At 38.4% G+C, this 23,465-nt stretch overlaps 1 protein-coding gene across 4 annotated transcripts in view; it reads left to right on the plus strand.

Annotated features, from left to right (window-relative positions):
• The window catches only part of PAK3 (p21 (RAC1) activated kinase 3), a 511,889-nt gene that overhangs the window by 405,112 nt on the left and 83,312 nt on the right, over positions 1-23,465 (plus strand). For all 4 annotated transcript variants that reach the window (XM_053699311.1, XM_053699309.1, XM_053699312.1 and 1 more), the window contains exon 3: positions 10,417-10,517. In XM_053699311.1, the coding sequence (XP_053555286.1) occupies positions 10,417-10,517 (101 nt within the window). The remainder of the gene's footprint in view (positions 1-10,416; positions 10,518-23,465) is intronic.

The following is a 23,465-nucleotide window of genomic DNA, read 5'->3' on the forward strand; positions in this document are numbered from 1 at the left end:
TAAAGAAAACACTCTAGTCCTGGGAGACCAACAGCCGCCGTCCACACGGCTTAAAATCAGCACACACAGAGCTGCTGATACAAAGTAACAAAAGAGGATTCCGGAGTCCTCAGATGACGTCATTACCTCCCTGTCTCCCTGCTATACTGTGAGTGACTGCGTGTATTGCAGCTCCTGTGTGAACTTTTTTACTATTACCTGCAATAAATTGTCAATGTATATCTTATCAAAGTGCAGTGTGCATAGTGTCTATACCTGATAATAACTACTAATGTTTGGAAATGTTTGCTCTAGACTATGAGCCTTAAACCTCTCTTTTTCTCTGGGACTCCGGAATCCTCTTTTGTTACTTTATATATATATATATATATATATATATATTTGTGTTCAGGGGAGAAACATTACTAATCAAGAGAGGAGAAGTTACTTGTCTCGGACATTTCTAAATACGCACACACGCAAACTGAAAATGGGTTACTGGGACTTGTGGACAAATCCTATAAGATGATTGACAAGATAAGAATGGAGCCCATTTATCAAGCTGCAGAGACAGTATCTAAGCCAGTCCATTGCGGCCTACACAAGTTTGCTGTTTCTTAATTTAAATGACCACAGCTGATCCTATCAGGGAGACTGACAGCCCTTGCTCTCATGCGGTTGGTTGTTCGAGAGCAGGGGCTGTGTTGCATAAGTAATTCATTATGCAATAATAAATGCGGGCAGACAATGATAAATAGGAACATGAATGCTAAATGGCCATTATAGTAATTTTAACACTATGAACTCTGTAATGCTATGTGTTTAACCCACGTAAAGGGGTTAAACACATACATAAAGTCCGGCTCGGGACTGCTTATGTGTCGCTAATGTTAAAATTACATGGTCTAACAAATGAGAGCATGTAATTTTAACATTGTAATGGCCATTTAAGTATTAGTCATTTATCTCTAATGTGGACTGAAAAATGTAACCTATTAGATAGATATAGATATATATATATATATATATATTTGTTCCTCGTTTGCAAGAAGGCACTCACTGGTCTTTAGTGAAAAACAACTTTTAATTCAAGTTAAAAAGCAAGTACATCCATAACGTTTTGATGTCGTTATGACATCTTTGTCAAATGTTCTGCTAATATCAACAATGTAGAAATTCGCTAAGGTTATATATATATATATATATATATATATATATATATATATATATATATATATATATATATATATATATATATATATATATATATATATATATATATAGAGAGAGAGAGAGAGAGAGAGAGAGTCTGTTTTTCACAGAGCTTGTATTTTGGACAGGGTAGGAGAGGCTGGACGCTGTGCCTATACTTATCCTGATGTGGAACAGACCCATAGAAAGGAAATGCCTGTAACATAGGATCTCTCCAGACTAAGCAAGAATACACAGCCTCCTTAGTAAAAGTTGTTATCTTGTAAATCATACCCACATGTTTAAGCAATTTGGGGTATCTGCCATTAAGTGTAACACTGCCAGACTGCTTTTCATTATAAAATCTTATATTTCAGGCTGCGAGCACGTGCCAAGGGACTGCACCAGACCCAGAGGAAATAGGTCTGGAATTCCTTTTCCAACCACATTGGGGGTTACATACGGATCACTAGGGAACACATTGATAAAGTCAGACTTCTTAGTGCAAAAGATGCAGCTCTTGAAATAGAATTTCTGTATACTATCTTCTAAATCCTAATTGATTCATTATAGGTTTAACTGACACTAAACAAATAATAAATCATTTTTAGGAAGTCTCCGCCCTTTTTAATCTAAATCCTTTACAGGAATGCATTTTTTGGTCTTTCAGGGGCATTTAAAGTTTAAATTAAAGTTTTTTGTTTCAGATAACACTTACAATCTTTGTTCTCTTCCTATCCTTATGCTCAAGAGCAGCCATACATTATTTGGGTGCAAGTTGGTGATTGATAACTATATACATATGCCTCTTGTCATTGGCTCACCATATGTGTTCAGCTAGCTCCCAGTAGTGCATTGCTGCTCTGTAGCTTTTTCAAAGCCCTTTTTTTTGAATGGCTTCTGTATTTTTTATCTTTAACATCACATAGGAAAACTTGTATGAATGATGCGCCAAAGTAATACTGTCAAGTGTTCCATTTTGTAATCGAATAAGAAAAAACATAGAACAAATATTTAAGGAATCCCAACATTATAGCATCTGCATAACATCTTCTTAGACCAAATGTTACAAATTGTGCCCTTAAAAAAAAGTATTTGTTCCAATCTGTATTAAGCAATGGACAACCATTATTATAATAATATAAGCAGCAATTTTGTTACATATTTATATTATTTGAACAAGAAGCTGTCATGCCTTTAAAAGGACAGTAATGTCAAAATGAAGCTTTTATGTTTTAGATAGAGCATCCATTTTGAAGAGACTTTTCACTTCTATCAAATGTACTCAGTTTCAGGTGTGGTCAGATAGCTCCCAGTAGTGCATCACTTCTCTGGAATTAATTTAAACTACATGTTTAACCCCTTTATAGGGGTTTCAACCGAGTTATATGCAAGCAAGAATAGACATACAAATGAAGCAGGGCACTCCAGCAGCATGTATCTTCGTTTTTCTGCGTCAGCACTTCCTCACAGTTAGACTGATAATGGCCCTGTTCAAGTGTAATCAATGGATAGTAGAAATCCAAGTTCACCACACAACATCAATATAAAGGATCACATCTAGTGTTAAAAGTAAAAAAAAAAAACTTTATTCTATTCAAACATACAAAAACGGGATGGGATCTCCTAAAAAAAAGCATAAAAAGTACCAGACGCGTTTCATGCTCCAAGGAACTTGTTCACTTCGGTGGGGTAAGACTTGGCTATTTATATCTTACATAATCAATTAATCAACTTCATGAGGAAATTCAGTTAACCTCTTGGTAACCATATCTCATAAGAACAATAAAATAGTTAAACATCTACAGTATGTGAAAGATAATAGATACATTCAATTGATAATTATGTGAAGGTAAACATGTTTAAAGGTTGACTGATATGTCAATACTATATTCATATAGCACTAAATACAATATATCCTTATACCCCCCATAAAAATAATTTTTTTTAACACATGTATATGGAAGTTCTTTTACAAAAAGATTCACATCCATTTAGGAGTTCAAGCCATGTGGTTGCTGTATTTTCATATTGATGAAAGGGATGTGCAGTATAAAAACGTACCCTACATGTGATCACTTGTAGTTGGTAGAATACAATGATGTGCAAATTATGGATAAAAATAATTTCCATCTTAATGGGAGGAGAGTCCACTGCTTCATTCATTACCTGTGGGAATTAAGAACCTGGCCACCAGGAGGAGGCAAAGACAACCCAGCCAAAGGCTTAAATACCTCCCCCACTCCCCTCATCCCCCAGTCATTCTTTGCCTTTCGTCACAGGAGGTTGGCAGAGAAGTGCTGTGAAGATTCGGAGTAGTCTCTTATGGAGGGTAGTACTCTTCGAAATGGGACTGGAGTTTTAAGTAGTCCTGTCAGCCTCTCAGTGAGAGCATGGGTGAATGTTAGAGTCCGGAGATGCAGGGAGAGTCTTTCTGCAAACCCATCCCGACTCAGTTTAACAGCTCGATTAGCAATCGGCGTTGACGAGTTTCGCTGCCTGCTTTTCTTCTCTCAAGTCCATCTCAGGAGCGATGCTGCTACCGTGTCACACTTGAAGGGCCGCGTTCCTGTTCCACAGCGTTGATTCTGGTAAGATCATTTCATTTATATATATATATATATATATATATATATATATATATATATATATGTGATAATGCAAGAAGACAGGGTCACAGTGTTGCTCCTTTATCTTTATAGAATCTAGGGTAATACCCTCGGAAGGGGGTTATTGAACAGGGGGGATTTTATTATGCATAATATTGTTTATTGTGTTTTCTGCTGCATTTGTGTGAGATGAGGCTTTGTCAGGTGGAACAGTCAGTTCATTAGCGAGAGATTAAGGCGGGCTTTTTTGGCGCGTCTCTCAAGTGCAGGGGCAGTCCTGCATGGCACTCCATGTGACTGGGTGTGACCTCTGTAACTTCCTCTTTCTCGACCTGCGTTCGGAGGAGATGAAAGCTGTTTCTTGTAGTCCGGGTCATAGGAGGTGGTGAGTGCCCCGACCATTGGGATATAAAGGTGCCATTTATTTTTGATCAAGTCCATAATAAAGGCGCAAGATATGGAGGACTCTGATATATTAGAGGATACTCCCTCTTTATCTAAACCTATTAACTGTGTACATTGTGAGGAGGTTCCAGTCGCACTGCCTACGCAACTCTGTTCCACATGCTTTGACAATATTGCTAAAAAAAAGTATTTAGTACGACTGAGCCGTCCACCTCTGAGGGTTCTCCGCCCCGCGAGGTGCGTTCCCTACAATCATCTCCGTTTGCACAAGCAGTTCCCTAGGGCACTACTAATCCTCCTGCGGGTCTTCAGTTACAGATGGCGGTTTCTGCGGCCATTAATGCGATGCCTTGCCCTTCTCAGCGCAAGCTCAAGGTACGGCACAGCTATCCGTCTCAGGGGTCTTCGACTCCGCTGGATGTCTCAGATCGATTATCCACTGAGGAGGACAACTCTGAGTTATCGGAGGATGTCGCTTCTGGGTCGGAATCGGCTACTTCTTGGCCTCCGTCCACGGATTTTAAATTTAAGATGGGGCATTTGCACTTTCTGTTAAAAGTGCTTGCTACGTTGGAGGTTCTGGAACCAAAGTTACCGGAGGAACCTTCGATCCCTAAACTGGATAGGGTTTACGAGGACAGGGTAGTGCCCCAGGCTTTCCCGGTTCCAGTCAAGATGGCTAACATTATTAAGAATGAATGGGAGAAACTCTTCTTCTTTTAAAAAGATTTTCCCCGCTTGAACTGTGGGGGAACCGTCCCTAAGGTGGATGGTGCTATCTCCACAATCGCTAAGAGAACGACTATTCCACTAGAAGATAGCTCCTCTTTCAAGGAACCCATGGATAAAAAAAATGGAGTCCATGTTGCGAAAGATGTTCCAACTCACAGGGTTCGTTTTCCAACCGGCATCGGCTGTCGCTGCGGTGGCTGGTGCAGCTATCTACTGGTGTGATGCTCTATCAGCAATGGTCGAGGTGGAGACACCCCTCAATGAGATTCTGGAACGAAACAAGGCCTTAAGGGTAGCGCATTCATTCAATTGTGATGCTAACATGCAGATCATTCGCCTGAATGCTAAAACATTAGGTTTTTCTGTTTTAGCCCAAAGGGCTCTGTGGCTAAAGTCGTGATTTGCTGACATGACTCCCAAGTTTCACTTACTTTCTCTCCCATTCAAGGGGAAAGTTTTGTTTGGTCCGGGCCTGGATTCTATCATATCTACGGTCACGGGTGCCAAGGGTGCCTTCTTGCCTCAGGATAAGAAGGCCAAACCTAAGGGATCTACTTTTCGGCCCTTTCGTGCAGACACGTCTTAGCGCCAGCAGCCTGCCGCAAAGTCTGAGCAATCCAAGGGATCTTAAAAACCAGCTAACTCTTGGAACAAGTCCAAGCAGAACAAGAAGCCCACTGAGTCAAAGTCGGCATGAAGGGGCAGCCGCCAATCTGTCCTTGGATCAGGTAGGGGGCAGACTATCTCTTTTTGCAGAGGCCTGGAGAAGAGATGTTATAGACCCTTGGGTTCTGGAGGTCGTAGCCCAGGGTTACAGGATAGGTTTCAAGTCATATCTGCCCGGGGGCAGATTCCTCCTGTCAAACCTATCTTCAAGACCAAAAAAGAGAGGCGCCTTCCTGGGGTGTGTGAGGGATCTCTCATCTCTCAGGGTAATCGTCCCAGTTCCTCTGGCAGAAAGAGGTCTGGGGTATTATTCAAACCTTTTCGTGGTCCCAAAGAAGGAGGGCACGTTTCGTCCAATTCTGGACCTAAAGGCCCTAAACAAGTTTTTGTCAGTTAAAGATCAATTTTGCCCCTGGTTCAAGAAGGGCAATTAATGACGAATATAGACCTGAAGGACGCTTACCTTCATGTTCCAATCCACAAGGATCACTTCAGGTTTCTAAGATTCGCTTTCCTGGACTAGCACTTCCAGTTTGTGGCACTTCTGTTTGGTCTGGCGACCGCCCCAAGAGTCTTTACAAAGGTTCTGGAAGCTCTTCTCACAGTAGCGAGAGCCAGAGGGATTGCAGTGGCACCTTATCTGGACGATATCCTGGTCCAGGCTCCGTCCTACAGTCTTGCGGAGGATCACTCAAGAACTCTCCTCCTTTGGTCCCACAGGTGGAAGATAAATGAAGGGAAGAGTTCATTGGTCCCCAGCAACAGGGTGGAATTCCTGGGTACGATAATAGATTCTTCAGCCATGAAGATATTCTTGACAGATCAAAGACGTTGCAAGCTTGCGTCCAACTGTCTAGCTCTTCAGACATCCTCCAGGATATCTGTGTCCAGGTGTATGGAGGTGATCGGGCTCATGGTATCCAGCATAGATATCATCCCATTCCCCAGGTTCCATCTCAGAACCTCTTCAGCTGTGCATGTTGAGACAATGGAACGGCGATCATTCAGATCTGTCCCAACAGATATCTCTGGATAGACCGGTGAGGGAGTCCCTATCTTGGTGGACCCGACCAGGGAGGGAGTCCCTATCTTGGTGGACCTGACCGGGGCACTTGTCACAGGGGACATCCTTTTTGAGACCATCCTGGGAGAACGTGACCACGGATGCAAGTCTATCAGGATGGGTAGCTGTTTGGGGTGCCAGAAGGGCACAGGGCAGATGGACTCGAGAGGAGTCGAGTCTACCTATAAATATTTTGGAACTTCAAGCGATATTCAACACTCTGAGGGCTTGGCTCCTTCTGGGTTTGTCCCGATTCATCAGATTCCAATCGGACAACATTACCTCGGTGGCTTACATAAACCACCAGGAGGGGGACGAGAAGCTCCGTAGCCATGAGGGAAGTATCTCAGATTCTGGAATGGGCAGAGACTCACAATTGTTCTCTCTCAGCGATCCACATTCTGGGTGTGGACAACTGGGAAGCGGACTTTCTGAGCAGACAGACGTTTCATCCAGGGGAATGGTCTCTCCACCCCGAGATGTTCGCAGCGATCTGTAACAGATGGGGGGCACCGGAGATAGACCTCATGTTGTCCAGACTCAATAGCAAGCTACCCAGATATGGGTCACGATCCAGGGATCCACAGTGAGAACTGATAGATGCCTTGGCGATACCCTGGGACTTCAATCTAATTTACATATTTCCACCGTTACCTCTTCTTCCTCGTTTAGTGGCCTACATCAAGCAGGAGCAGGCTTCAGCTATTCTGATTGCCCCGTCGTAGCCGAGGAGGATGTAGTTTGCGGATCTGGTGAGGATGTTGTGATCTCCTCTGTGGAGGTTACCTTGTCGGAGGGATCTGTTGGTTCAAGGTCCTTTTCTACATCAAAATCTCGAGGCTGACTGCGTGGAGATTGAACGACTAGTCTTAGCCAAGAGAGGATTTTCGGAAAGAGTGATTGACACTCTTGTTCAGGCCAGGAAGGTAGTCACTCGACGCATCTACCACAAGGTGTGGAGGACCTACTTGTCCTGGTGTGAGGAACAAGGATATCCCTGGCATAAGGTCAAGGTATCCAGGATTTTTACTTTTCTCCAGGATGGTCGGGATAAGGGTCTTGGCGCCAGTTCCCTTAGGGGACAGATCTCGGCTTTATCTGTACTGTTGCATAAGAAGCTTGTGGATCTTCCTGACATTCAGTCCTTTGTACAGGCTCTGGTTAGGATCAGGCCTGTAATTAGAAATCCGGCTCCTCCTTGAAGCTTAAACTTGGTTCTTAAGGTTTTGCAGAGGGCTCCGTTTGAGCCTATGCATGCCCTTGACATCAAGGTTCTTTCATGGAAAGTCCTATTTTTACTGGCTATTGCATCGGCATGCAGAGTCTCAGAGCTGGCGGCCTTGCAATATGAGCCTCCCTACTTGGTTTTTCATGCTGATAAGGCTGTTCTTCACACTGGATTGGGATTCCTTCCCAAGGTGGTGTTGAGTCGTAACATCAATCAGGAAATAGTAGTTCCTTCTTTGTGTCCTAACCCTTCTTCTTCAAAGGAGAGGTTACTTCATAAGTTGGACGTGGTTCGGGCGTTGAAGTTTTATCTTCAGACCACGAAGGAGTTCAGACAGACCTCGTCTTTATTTGTTGTGTATTCAGGGAAGCGCAGGGGGCAAAGGGCCTCTGCTGCTTCTTTATAATTTTGGTTGAGGAGTATGATCCGTCTGGCGTATGAGACAGCGGGACACAAGCCTCCTCAGAGGATTACGGCTCACTCGACTAGAGCTGTGGCCTCTTCTTGAGCCTTTACGAATAAGGCTTCTATGGAGCAGATTTGTAAGGCGGCCACTTGGTCTTCCTTACATACTTTTGCAAAATTTTATAAATTTGATGTTTTTGCTTCGGCGGGAGAGGTTCTGCAGGCTGTGGTGCCCTCAGTATAGGGTCCGCCTCTTTTTACTCTCCCGTTTTGTTCATTCAGTGTCCTCTAGATCTTGGGTATTCATTCCCACAAGTAATTAATTAAGCAGTGGACTCTCCTCCCATTAAGATGGAAAACATAAATTATGCTTACCTGATAATTTCATTTCCATCTGTGGGAGGAGAGTCCACTGCCCCCGCTTTTGACTCTGGTGGGCGAAACCTAAATTTTATCTTATTCTTCTGGCACCATTTATACCCTGATATTTCTCCTACTGTGCCTTGTTCTCTTGGCAGAATTACTGGGGGATGAGGGGAGTGGGGGAGGTATTTAAGCCTTTGGCTGGGGTGTCTTTGCCTCCTCCTGGTGGCCAGGTTCTTAATTCCCACAAGTAATGAATGAAGCAGTGAACTCAACTCCCACAGATGGAAATGAAATGATCAGGTAAGCATAATTTATGTTTTAATATGTATAGCTGAAGAACATTAGGCATTTGTTATTAACATGTTCCATTTATCATCCTACTAGTTTGGAAATATCTTGCTGCTGTAGAGAAATCTTCAGCGAGTTTACAAATCACATGCAAATCCTTTTAGTGTGCAGGAGACACTTCTGGAGCAATGAAAAATCCTGACATGCAGCCGTTATTGCTTCTCTATTGAAACTTGTCCAGATGATTGTAGACAAAATCCTTAGGGTGTGAAAGCATTTTCTAAGAGAATACAAAAATTATGAAAACAGGTTTAAAGCAGAAACAAATTAATAATTTACGCTTGTTGACTTGGTTTTTCTCGAACGCGGTTTTGGGGGTATTGCTATAGCAAAAACCTGTAAACATAAAAATGAAGATTTTTTTCTAATTTTCTCATTTTAAAAGGACATTAAAACCCAACATTACACTCATCGTAGAATGTTAAATTTTGCATAAATAATAATAATAATAAAAAAATTTGCAATATACTTTCACCATTTTGCCTGCTTTTCCAGTAATTTTGCTCAGAAAACTGTAGTGTTTCCACTGTCACCAGAAAGTCTGGAATAGATTCCATGAAATGCCAAACTCTTGACATGTGTAAGAGCTCATGTATATCTCTTCCTAATTGGCCACATCAAAGACAACATTCAAACCTATGCATGATTTTCTTAGGCATTGATTATAATCTATCATTTGATAATCATTATCAGAACAGCGTTATCATAATTAGCCATTTTCATTGTTTATCGGCAGCACTTTTCACATTATTGCCATTATACCTAGCATGTGCAAGTCCTGTTTTACTGATCACAAATTCTTGATACTTAATGACACATTTATGGTCCATTTTTCACCTATCGAATTTCATAGCTTAAGGGACTTCATAAACCCAGGACAACACTTTTTGACTTTGCCGCATACTTCAAAAACGTTTCAAATCTAACATGGGAAAAACACTGACCTACCTAGTTTTACTCTTTAATAAAAGATACCAAGAGAACCAAGCACATTTGATAACACAAGTAAATTGGAAAGTTGTTTAAAATTACACATTCTATCCAAATCATAAAAGTTTAATTTTGACTTTACTGTCACTTTAATATCAATTTAACTAATAGCAAAACCCTGCAAATGTAGTAATATTAACTACTGTCTTTTTAATTGACTCAATATATTTGCTTCCAGAAAACGTTGACACTGATACCATCATCTCCTCTCATGAGAGCATAACTTCTGGGGCTCCTTGTTTTGCTTTACAATCATAGGCCTCAATTCCCAATTCCCTTTCTGCCCACAAAATGCACTCACTCTTTTTCTCTTTACCAGTATCATTCATAACACAATCAATCTGAACCTTCTCACATTGTTCCATCATAACAATTATTGTTCTTTACCGCCTTATTGTGTTAACTGGTTGTTAACTGCTATTGTTTGTCTCCAGCCAATAAGAAGAAAGAAAAGGAACGCCCAGAGATCTCGCTCCCTTCAGATTTTGAGCACACAATCCACGTTGGATTTGATGCTGTCACAGGGGAATTTACTGTAAGTACCCTTCTATGCACTTACTCAATACTCCCATAGCCAAGCACTCTTATAAATACAATGCTCTATCTGCCAAGGGTAAAGTATCTGCCTGCCTTATTTGAGATCTTTACAAGTATAATGTGCAAGAGCAAAATTAAGGGAGTTGCCAATCAGAGAGAGGCTCTGAGATGTACAAATCATCGTATAAATAGAAAATGTAGAGTGTTAGTATTAGGATGATGTAATACTCGTCAGTAAGTTCTTCTTTTATTCCGTGGATCTTGTTCACATAAATGAGCTTGATCTCTCCAATTTGGGGGGGGGAAATAAAGTGTGATATAGGATTACATATGATTTGGATAGTTTTCTATTTATTTATTTTGTTTAGTGTGTCAATAATTTATAGTTCTTTGCCACCCTAAAAGAAAATGCAGGGATGGTTGCAAGATAAATAAACCCTTGTCCCACAATGTACAGACTAGACAGTAGCTTACCCTTTATTTACATTTTAGCCTACAGTATGCTTCTGTTTTACCTCATATAATTTGTTCTACACAAAGGTTCCATAACTGTTGGCTATTTATTATGTATGTATTTATTTAGTTATTTATATGAAGACAAATGTACAACAGGAAAATGCTGATGTAGATCAGTCAGTAAAAATCTGTATTGAGAACATTTAATGTCAATTTTACATATTGAGACTGGAGAGGATTTACATAATTCAACAGTCATTTTCATTTTCTGTCACAGTTCTAGCTGAAAACAGGGATTTCATCTCACGCTGTGACAGCAAATGGCAGTAATCCACAACCCAGGTTCTTCACAACTGCTGGGTATTTAGTTTGTGCCAACTTACAGAGATAGGATTCATGAAAAATAACAAAAGCTGTGTCTTGTCTCTTTCCACAGAATAACTCTCATCATGTCTCAGTCCAAATGCTACATTCTTAATAGGCAAAAATTATCATTGGAAAATATATTTTGTTTGTTTAGATTTTTTCTTCATTATTTTGATGTGAGCAACAGTCCATGGTATGTTTACATGATAATATTTTTGTCTGTGGGAGGTGCATAGATATGAGCCAAACGTAAAGGGACAATGCGCTGTAAAATTGTTTTCCCTTTATGGGTTTCCAATTACTTATTTTACCAGCTGCAGAGTATAAAATGTATGAGAAATGGGGGCGGAGCTTGGCCACGCTGGATAATGGCCACACATTAGTTTAGCTCCTAGGCCTCAGAGCATTCTGAACATAAAACTAGGTGGCCACCGCATTTAATTAACATACCTGAACCTCTATTATCAGTGAGATACACTCCAATACCTCCCGTAAGGTATCACTCTTAATTCCTTACCGGCTAAAGAACATTTACCTCAGACCGCTCTGCGGTCAACCCGGATCAATTACTGCTCCGCTAGCATCGGGAGAAACCCTGTGACAGAAGCCTGGCGCCGGTATCATTTGGAACATCGCGCTCGATAACGCCTGCACTTCTGGGAACAACAAAGCACCCGGTTCTCGGTTCCTCACATAGCACAGCTGCGTCCGCCATTGCTAGTGTGGATGCGGCCTGGTGCAGGTCACATACAGGAAAGATCAGTGCACTGACCGGGTCTCCCGCAACAAGGGCTGCGTCTGGTTTCGAACAGAATCCCAACACATAAGGACAGTGAAGCGGAGTGCACAATCCTTACCAAGGCACCAGAAAAAGGTAACAGGCCTTGGGTTAAGGGGTAAAAAATAAATTAAAAATAAAATAAAAATAAAATAAAAAATAAATAAAAGCCTGATGATTTGAAGCCCAACATTAGATACATGCTTGCAATTAGGGCTAATATTAGAAGGTCAGTAGCACATGCATTTCTGGGGGCATAATCTTAACTGAGAAACCAGAGGTAACATTGTCTTTTTACACGCACTTGATTGCACCTTAGCAGGCTAAACTGCGTGTTAACACAAATAAACATATATTTGTAAGGTCTATGAAAGCCTGATGTGCACGAAAGGACCAAGATAATTTCCCAAATTCTGCTCTGCATATAAAGGACTTTCCAGCTGTTAAGAGCTTAATGCAATACCCTTTACTCTATATAACAAAAGGAGTACTGCTATTCAAACCAGTGCAGGGTTATCTTGGCTGTCCCAGCCCATATTTTTTCACCCTGCCGCAACACAGATATGTCACAGAGAAGAAATCCCAAGATGGACAAGCCCCTTAGGCCATCTGCTCTAGCCCAATATCTCAAAATGCCTGAAACCACAGGTAATGGCATGGAGGAACATACGGCTACCACTACACAACAGACTTCTGCACAAATCCATGAGGTCCCTAGCTTAGAGACAGAGATGGCTACTAAAGCTGACCTTAAACAACTTGCTTCAAAGGATGACACCCAAGCTGTATTAATTGAAGTGCGTCTGCTTTTTGGAGATTTGAAAAAAGATATTGTATCTGTAACGCAGAAAGTATACAATATAGAAGAAAAACAGGCAGAGATAGCAGGCACTGTTAAAAAAAAGTCACACATACACTACAAGAGCATGATGATGCTTTATTCTACTTGATGGAAAAAGTTGAAGATTTAGACAACAGGAATAGACGCAACAACATCCGAATTAGGGGAATACCAGAGTCAGTAACCCTGAATGCCCTTCCTGGTTATCTGCGAAAAAAAGCCCCTGGCCCAGACGGCTTTAGCATCAAATATTATAAAAAATATTTCCCAATTATAGCACCACAGCTAGCAAACCCATTCAACACTTTAGAGAGCACCAACGGCTTTCCACGCTCAATGTTAACAGCCCATATCACAGTATTACCCACACCAGGGAAAAAAAAACTAATAAACCAGAACATTTTAGGCCTATCTCACTTCTAAATGTAGATGTGAAAATATTTGCAAAAATCTTGGCCAATTGCTTAAACAATCTCCTACCTAAATTGATCTCACCAGATCAAGTGGGCTTTGTGCCCGGACGTGAAGCCCAGGACAACACAATAAAAACTATCGAACTCATTGTAATGCAAAAACCAAACGGATTCCCATGTTGCTCATTTCAACTGACGCGGAGAAGGCTTTTGACAGGGTGGATTGGGATTTTCTCAGGGCCACTCTGTCTCGCATGCAATTTGGCGCTAAATTTATTAACAATGTCTTCTCTTTATATACACAGCCTTCAGCACAGATAAAGGTCAATGGGATTCTATCAAAACCATTTCAAATTCAAAACCGAACGAGACAGGGGTGCCCTTTATCACCACTACTTTTTGCCTTTTCTGTTGAGGTCTTAGCTCAGAAAATTAGAAATAAAACTCTTATCTCTGGAATAACAGTGGGAGAGAAGGAATATAAACTCACTATGTATGCAGGCGACATTCTCCTGACCCTATCCTCCCCTACTATATCATTACCGCACACCCTTAAGGAATTTGCAGAGTATAAACAAGTCTCTAACTTTCAATTAAATTTGAGCAAATCGGAACTATTGAACATTTCCACACCATCCACGGAATTAAATCAAGCCCTAAGAGACTGTCCCTTAAAAATACAAAAACTAAAGTATCTAGGTATATTTCTGACACCCTCTCTGACTGAGCTATTTGAGGCAAACTACACGCCCTTATTAGATACTATTATAAGAGATCTATCTTCATGGAAAACAAAAAACATCTCCTGGTTGGGGAGCATTGTAGTGATAAAAATGAATATACTCCTCCTTGTACAATTTACAAACACTCCCAATTCCTTTACACCCTGCCTTTATCAAAAAGCTTCAAGCAGCAATAGACAAATTCATATGGGGAAATACTAGACCTAGAGTAAACAGAAACACACTATATCTCACCAAGAGAGAGGGGGACTGGGTTTACCGAACTTAGACTTATACAAAAAAGCTATCACCCTACAGCATCAAGTTGAATGGTGCAGGAATTCACCAGACAAATTATGGATTCAAATATCTAGAGATATTCTTAATGTTGTTAATTTGGGGACTCTGAGCTGGTTACCCACAAAATCTAGACCCACAATAATAAGCAATTACCCAATTCTCACTGAATTCTACCATCAATGACATAAAATATTAGCTATACACCCACATATATCATCTGACTACTCACCACTGACACCTTTTATCGGAAATCCAGAGTTACCAACAAACATCCCAAGCCCACACCAACAAGCTATTGAGCACATGAGACAGTCAACCATATATCATATCACAACAAGAAATAAACTGAAAACCCTCACTGATTTACAAACCACAGATACACTCATCACATGATTTTCCTATGCTCAATTAAAACACTATCTGGACACTCACACCCAAAAAACTAAACTCCTTAGGGATCTCAAAACATTTGAAAAACTATGCCTTTTGAATATGCTCCCTAAGCACATAATCACGCTAACATACAGACTCTTACTAAATAGGAGCGACAACATCCACCCTCCATACGCTCTAAAATGGATCTCATTGCGACAATCTAAAAGAATACTGATTGAGGATCCTTGGGACCATGGGCACCAGGCTGAACATTATTATTTTATGGACTCCCTAAGTTTAAGGACAGGAGTAAACTAAATCTACTCTTTTTGATGCTGAATAGCGCAAAAATGTTAATACCCAAAAACTGGAAGACAACCAAAGTCCCGACAGTTGAGAAATGGAAATCACAGGTGGATTGGATTTTGCAATTAGAAAGATATAGATATTTACGAGATGGGAGAGCCGAGATCCACGAGTACATGTTACAAATTTGGAAAGGGGACCTCGCATAAGTCCTAGATGTAAAACTCAAACGTAGACAGCACAAACTGATGTGAGGAGAGAGAGAATGTTGTTGTTTTTTTTCCCTCCCATTACCCCCTTATTTTACTGGATAGAAATAACATCCTCCTTCTTCAATTGTTATTCATGCTAAACCTACTGGAGGATAAATGGAGATACTCACTTATGTAATGTTTATATGAAGTTAAGACAAAGAATGTTTGTACAAATTTGTTGTTTACGTTGTTTAATTCAGAAATAAGAAAACAAAAAACAAAAAAAACTCTTGAGCTTACTTGAATATGAGATCTTGAACTCAACTGGACTCACGAAAAGAGCACGTTATAAGTTTTATCAAGAACTCACAAGCTATACATATTATGGACAATACTGGATGACATTATAGATGTAATAATCTTTATTGTTGATTGCATTGCAAAACATTTTGTATCGTCAAACAGTTTAATAAAGCTCATTTAAAAAAAAATGTATGAGAAATTGCTTCTTTAGGTTTAGTTGTGTGTATGAATTAGCTGGTTTTGTTCTTTGAAACCGCAAGCCATTAAAATGAGTTGAGCTTGCAGGGAGATCAGATTTCCTTATTGTTAATGTCTTAATATTATCTCTGTATACCAAAGCCCAAGACTTAGAGAGAACAATTGAAAATTAAAATTGTATTTCTTATCTCTCTCCTACCTCCCACTGAGAGTGTAGTTTCTTCCCCTGGCAATGTTTACACATCTTTTTTATAGCCTGTACTTAAAGGAAAAATCGATTCCAGAATTTTTATTTTTTAAAAAGATAGATAATCCCTTTATTACCCATTCCCCAATTTTGCATAATTAACACCCTTATATTAATACAAAATACAAACCCCTCAAAGCTAAAGTTAAAAAAAAAAAAGTAATATTACAGAAGAAAAATAAACAAAGCTATCCAAAATAAAAAATTAAATCTAAACTAATACCCCAATAAACCCCCCTAATCTAATACTAAACTACCAATAACCCTTAAAAGAGCCTTTAAGTTAAACAGTTAAGTTAAAAAATACCAATTACCCCCTAACAATAAAACCCCTCACCCAACCAATCCTCCCCAAAATAAAAAAAAACTTAAGCTAAAGGGGCATTTGTATGGACATTGCCCTTAAAATGGCAATCAGCTCTTTTACAGCCCGTTAAATCCCTAATCTTTAAAAAAAAAAAATCCTAAAATTAAGTCCCAAATAGGTACTCACCGTTCCTGAAGTCCGGTGGTGAAGGTCTTCTTCCAGGCAGCTCCATCATCTTGCATTCAATCTTTAGTGTGCCACGGACGATTGCATGAAAAGGAGCCTCCACGCTGATGAGGACCGCCTCTGAGGATCCGTGTATCAGGGAAGACAGCTCCCACCTTCACTCCGGATGAAGATAGAAGATGATGGAGCCGCCTAGAAGTAGACCTTCTCCGCCGGACTTGAAGAACGGTGAGTACCTATTTGGGGCTTAGTTTTAGGATTTTTTTATTTAAGATTAGGGATTTAATGGGCTGTAAAAGAGCTGACTGCCCACACAAATGCCCCTTTAGGGGCAATGGGTAGTTTAGTTTTTTGTTAGTGTTAGGTTTTTTTCATTTTGGGGGATTTGGTGGGTGGGTTTTTTTTACTGTTAGGGGGGACTTAGTATTTTTTAAATGTAAAAGAGCTGTTTAACTTAGGGCAATGCCCTACAAAAGGCCCTCTTAAGGGCTATTGGTAGTTTAGTTTAGATTAGGGGGTGTTTTTATTTTGGGGGGCTTTTTTATTTTCATAGGGATTAGTTTTAATTTTTTTTATTTTTGATAATTTTGTTTATTTTTTTCTGTAATTTTCGATTTTTTTATTTTTTGTAATTTTAGATTATTTTTTTTGTAATTTAATGTTAGGTTTTATTTAAGTGTAATTTAGTATTGGGGTTAATTTAGGGGGTGTTAGGTTAGGGGGCTTAGTAATTTAGTTATTTGCATTGTGGGGGGTTGGCGGTTTAGGAGTTAATAGGTTTATTGTGATGGGGTTGGCGGTTTAGGGGTTAATTAGGTTTATTGCGATGGGGTTTGCCAGTTTAGGGGTTAATATTTGAATTATGTTATTTTTTGATTATGGGTTAATTGCTTTATTATTTTGCGATGTTGCAGTTTCAGTGTTTGTTACTGTTAGGGGGGACTTAGTATTTTTTAAATGTAAAAGAGCTGTTTAACTTAGGGCAATGCCCTACAAAAGGCCCTCTTAAGGGCTATTGGTAGTTTAGTTTAGATTAGGGGGTGTTTTTATTTTGGGGGGCTTTTTTATTTTCATAGGGATTAGTTTTAATTTTTTTTATTTTTGATAATTTTGTTTATTTTTTTCTGTAATTTTCGATTTTTTTATTTTTTGTAATTTTAGATTATTTTTTTTGTAATTTAATGTTAGGTTTTATTTAAGTGTAATTTAGTATTGGGGTTAATTTAGGGGGTGTTAGGTTAGGGGGCTTAGTAATTTAGTTATTTGCATTGTGGGGGGTTGGCGGTTTAGGAGTTAATAGGTTTATTGTGATGGGGTTGGCGGTTTAGGGGTTAATTAGGTTTATTGCGATGGGGTTTGCCAGTTTAGGGGTTAATATTTGAATTATGTTATTTTTTGATTATGGGTTAATTGCTTTATTATTTTGCGATGTTGCAGTTTCAGTGTTTGTTAATACTTCGTGCAGGGGGTAAGTTTTTTTTGTTATATTTTTTGTTATACTTTGTGCGGGCGGTTAGGTTTTTTTTTTTTTAATTCTTGCGGGCGGTTACGTGTTTTTTCGTTGTTTCATGCCGGCAGTTGCGTGATTTTTTTTTTCTTTTTTTCAATGCTTTGTTTGCCTACGCTGCATTCAGGTGGATTCCTGAAAATGTCAATATTTAAACAGCTAGTGAAACTTTAAAAAATTACATCTAGATATTATTCTCAGACTAATCTTTTCTTTGAATGCCTCATTCTATCTAGCATCTATTTAATGTCCCTTTTAAGTATAGAAACTTTCAGTATAGTGATACCATAGGCAAAATCAGCTTCTTCAGATGTCAATATAAAGTATAAAGGAGGTATTTGTAAACAATTTAATACACACCAGCAGATAAAATGGATTATTGATAACAAATTAAAGGGGAGAAAGATTTAGGGTTAACAGTCCCTTTAAACGGCACCCTGGGAGACTAACAGAATGGGTCTCATTACCAACAGATCAAAATACAAATTTTGCAACATCTACAATTGAGAACAGATCAAATTTGGAACTGTAATCGGGAGAACATAAGTTCAAATGTGGGACAATAATGTAATATTGCTCCCCAGACTCTATGGTGGAGAAGAGAGGAGGGAAGGATGTTATTTTTACTGTTTTTGCTGTTTCATGTTATCTTATACTCACAAATACAATAAAAAATATTTAAACATAAAAGGCACCCTGGAAGTTATCTCCATTGTTTTGTGTGTTAAACGTTAAAGGACCAGTCAACACAGTAGATTTGCATAATCAACAAATGCAAGATAACAAGACAATGCAATAGCACTTAGTCTGAACTTCAAATGCGTAGTTTTTTCTGACTATTCTAAAAGTTGTCTTTTTCCACTCCCCCTGTACCATGTGACAGCCATCAGCCAATCACAAATGCATACACGTACCATATGACAGCCATTCACAAATGCATACACACTTATTCTTGCACATGCTCAGTAGGAGCTGGTGACTCAAAAAGTTTAAATATAAAAAGACTGTGCACATTTAGTTAATGGAAGTAAATTAGAAAGTTGTTTAAAATGGCATGCTCTATGTGAATAATGAAAGTTTAATTTTGATTGAGTGTCCCTTTAAAGGATAGAAAAGCAAAATATAAATGTGCATGGGTGTTTTTACTTTTTTAAATAGAAGCATTTTTCCAATGTACTTACATTAGCAAAAATGCTTCTGGTAAATCGTATTACTGTTTTTCAACGACATATGTACACATGCTGTGAGTGCCCGTGCACCAGTATTTGAACACCAAACCTTCTCAGAGAGTCAGCAGTGTCTTGTATTACACACATTATACCTTCAAAGAAACATTACACATCACAGCCAGCTCTCTGAGCTTAAATACTGGTGCATGGGCCCTCACAGGATATGTGTATATGCTGCTGAAAAACTGTAATAACCTTTACTAGAAACATTTTTAATAATGGAAGTATATTGCAAAAAGGCTTCTATTTAAAATGGAAATGCACCCATGCACATTTCAATTTTGACATTAGTATCCATTTAAAGGGACATTAAAGTCATTTTATTTAAATGCAAGAAAATTAATAACAACATTGCAAAATATCTGCTAACAAATTAATTAATTAAAGCATTTTGTGAGCAAAATTTACATAGTTTTGAGGTCCAGGGAAACGCTCCTTAAAAAGTTACTTGAGTGTTCTTTATCTTATCTCCTCTGTTGTGACCAGCAACTATAAATGAGCTCTTGCACAGAATGCATTCCAACCTCTAGGTGAGAAATGGAAAAACTATAATTTTTAGAGTTATATGACAGGAAAAGCAGGCAAAATAAATAAAGGGCGTTGCAAATGCATTGTAGCACCATGCATAATTAAACATTTTGGGCCAGATTACAAGTTGAGCGCCAAATATAGCTTTTCTGAAAGCGATATTAGCTCTCCACTGAGTAATACCAGCGCACGCTAATGTGAGCTGGTATTACAAATTGACAAGAATTTCTCTCACGAGACCGTGCTTCCATTGGCTTCAATAGGAGCCTCGTTTTCATGCTGTTAGAGACGGCATCAGAACCAAAGCTCAGTGAAGGGGTTAAGTAGCACAGCAACTATAAATATATATGTATATGAATATATACATATATATGTATGTGTTAATATGAGTATATACACATATTAACACATAAATATATATGTATATAGTCATATACATATATATTTACTGGGAACACACAGTTCCCATAGACCGCAATGTAAAGGCACTTTTCAGTGCCGTTATCTTCCTAACACCTCCAGTCAACTTTACTCCCGAAATACTGCCTATTGCAGTTGTTTTATTAAAAAATAAAAATGCTACAATTTTTATTTTTTAATAAAATATACTACACTGTATGTTGGGGGGCATTTGGGGTACATTGATAAAATTAACCAGAGATCTGATCCCTGGTTAATTTTATAAGCGTTAATTGCTTTCACTAGCTCACGAGATTGTTTAACATCCCTTTAAAACACATGGAACTAAAGATGTGGCTAATGAGACACTGATCGTAGGTGACAGGATTAATGGAAAAGCTGATTTTTACCCTGTTAATAACAAGGAAATTAGTTGCAATCTGGATACATTAGTGGGGAAATCAAATCCACAGTGGCCTTTTCTGATGTCCTAGATGCAAAAGTTTCTTCAGGATAGGTTTGATAAAGGGTTTCTGAGGCTATAGCTCTGCCTAGGCATTTAAATCATTGTTCGTGGTTTGGAAAAGCCAAGTCTGCTTCTGAAATCTCTGGCTCCTTTTATGGAACCTTGACTTGATGATTTACTAGTGAGCATCAGATGTGTTATATTGCTTTACAATTCAGGGATTGGTTTTGAATCAAACAATGGCTCTTCTAGACTGAAATGCCTCTGAACATAAGTAAAAAAACAAACAAAAACACACCTGAGCTGCCATAGTGCATTTCACATGGTAATTCTGAAGCATTATACTTATAATTTTCCCATCTCATAATAATGTATGGTATGGATAATCTGTACTTATGGTAACTGCCTTATGTAATGTGAGAGAAAACTCATGGTACATTCACTTATCTATAGATCTTACTTCTCACTGAGGTACATGAAACTCTTCCATGGGGTATGAAGCACATTTATTTGACTTCCCATGATCCTTCACCTTGGCTATACATTTAATTGGAGCAAGAGTGATTCTCTAGAAGAGAAGAAGTCTGCGCTTTTTCCGGTGTGCACTTGTTTTACTTCAGTTCTAACTCTCCCAACTGCCAGATGTGGCCTACAGTTGTGCTTATTTAGTGATATAACATTACACATGCGTTACTGTGAGCACATGCATATACACACCTGCCTAAATATAATATTTGTTTTTGATGATGAGACGTAATTTGCTAATATTCGACTCTTGTTTTCTGGAATGGTATACTAAATTATTTATATGATGGTTATATACAATATGCCCATCTGTAATTGTGAATTTATTGAAGCATTTTTCACAAAACCAGTAATACTCATTTTTCACAAAACCAGTAATACTCATTGTTTTTTGGTTCCTTACTTTACTAATTCTGCTGAGGCCAGTTAGGGACAGATATGTGTCAGGGCTGTCTTTGTGATATATGCATTGTGCACTTCCAATTCTAAGACATTTGAAAACCCACAATTTTTAGAGTTTAAGGGACATTATACTTATTTTTTTCTCTTTAATTTGTCCCAGTTATCCATTTTACCTGCTCTAGTGTATTCAATTGTTTACAAATTGCTCCATTACCCTTATTTTGTGGTTTAAAATAGCTGCATTTGTCTGTCAAAACTGCCACCACATATGCTGAAAATGTCAATACTGCAGTACTGACTATAGAAAAGCTATGTAAACTAGAGGCAGCAACAACAGAATTAATTAAATATCCCAGTGAGGATAGAAGAGAGAGCACAGCACATTTGAAAGCATGTTCCTGCAGCTGCTTTGAATACAACAAACTCTTATCAGCAACCTTATGACATTGTCCATTTAAATTAGAGATAAAGGAGGGCAAAATAAACAATAAAAATAAATTGTTAAGCTGTTATATTATGCATAATTTATTATTTTAACTAACGACCTCAGTGTTGCATGTCCTTTAAGTGAACATGTCCCTTTAAATTGATAACTGTTGGCACATAAAGTTATCTAATCCTTGCTTTAATTTTTGCTCTGTTACTTAGCTGCAGCACTCTTCTATGACTATATTACATTAAGTGGTTATTACAACTCTGTTTGTGCCGACAGCTTCCAGGCTTGTTTAATACTTCTTTTATTATGTTCATTTTAACCAATTGCTCCTTGGCAAATAAATAATCCACAAAGTGAAAATGCTTACCTCTGCATTGTACACTATGTCCAAAAACACACACCAGAAAATGTGTGGTTGATGGTTCAGTAATATTGTAGTCTCTTGACTTTCCTCAGCGGATAGTGATTTTGTTGATTCCCCCCCCCTCATGGGTTGATTTAATTACCCCCCCCCTTCATTATTAAGAATAATAAAAAAAAATATAGGGACACTCTAAGTATAAAATGTCTTCAAGGGAAACAATAAATATATTTTTTCTTATGTCCTGGTCCCTAAGGAAACTTTAGGTCTCTACTTGTGTGGTCTTTTGTAATTTGTAAAATATTTTTCTTTTACATTGTCAACTTCACAATTGTTACACAGCATGTGGGTCTTATTAAATGCAAAAGTTTTATTAAAAAATTATTAAAAAAATATTATAAAATGTATGTGTAGAGGATCTTGATGGAACCATTGTAAACAAAGTTTTTAGACACATTCCTCTCCTTAAAGGAACACTAAACCCAACAATTTGCTATCATGATTCAGGTAGAGAATGCCATTTTAAACAACATTCCAATTTACTTCTATTATCTAAGTTGCTTCATTATTTAGATATCCTTTGTTGAATAAATAGCAATGCACATGGATGAGCCAATCACATGAGGCATCTATGTGCAACTACCAATCAGCAACTACTTGGACCTATCTAGATATGCTTTTCAGTGAAGGCTATCAAGAGAATGAAACAAATTATTTAATCAAAGTAAATTAGAAAGTTATTTGAAATAGCATACTCTTTCTAAATCATGAAAGAAAAAATATGTGTTTCATGTCCCTTTAATAAACCAGCATTTTCCTATTGGCCTTCTTGAAGCTTTTACCTCTCCACCAATAGGAGTACAGAAGTCGTCTTTATTAATTTCAATTTAATTTTTAACTTTAATATTTTTCACCTGATTAAGTGCTTTTTTCATATGCATTATAGAAACATTTTGGGCACATTGTCATATTAAACACAAAGAATGCCATCTTATCAACAACAAAAAAATGAAGAAATCCTATTGTGTGAAATGGGGGAATGCCCCTCCTATTTAATGTCAGAATCTTTAATAATGTGTAGTGAAAAAAAACTTTTCAGTA

The sequence above is a fragment of the Bombina bombina genome, chromosome 1 (assembly GCF_027579735.1).
Source record: "Bombina bombina isolate aBomBom1 chromosome 1, aBomBom1.pri, whole genome shotgun sequence".
Lineage (NCBI taxonomy): Eukaryota > Metazoa > Chordata > Amphibia > Anura > Bombinatoridae > Bombina > Bombina bombina.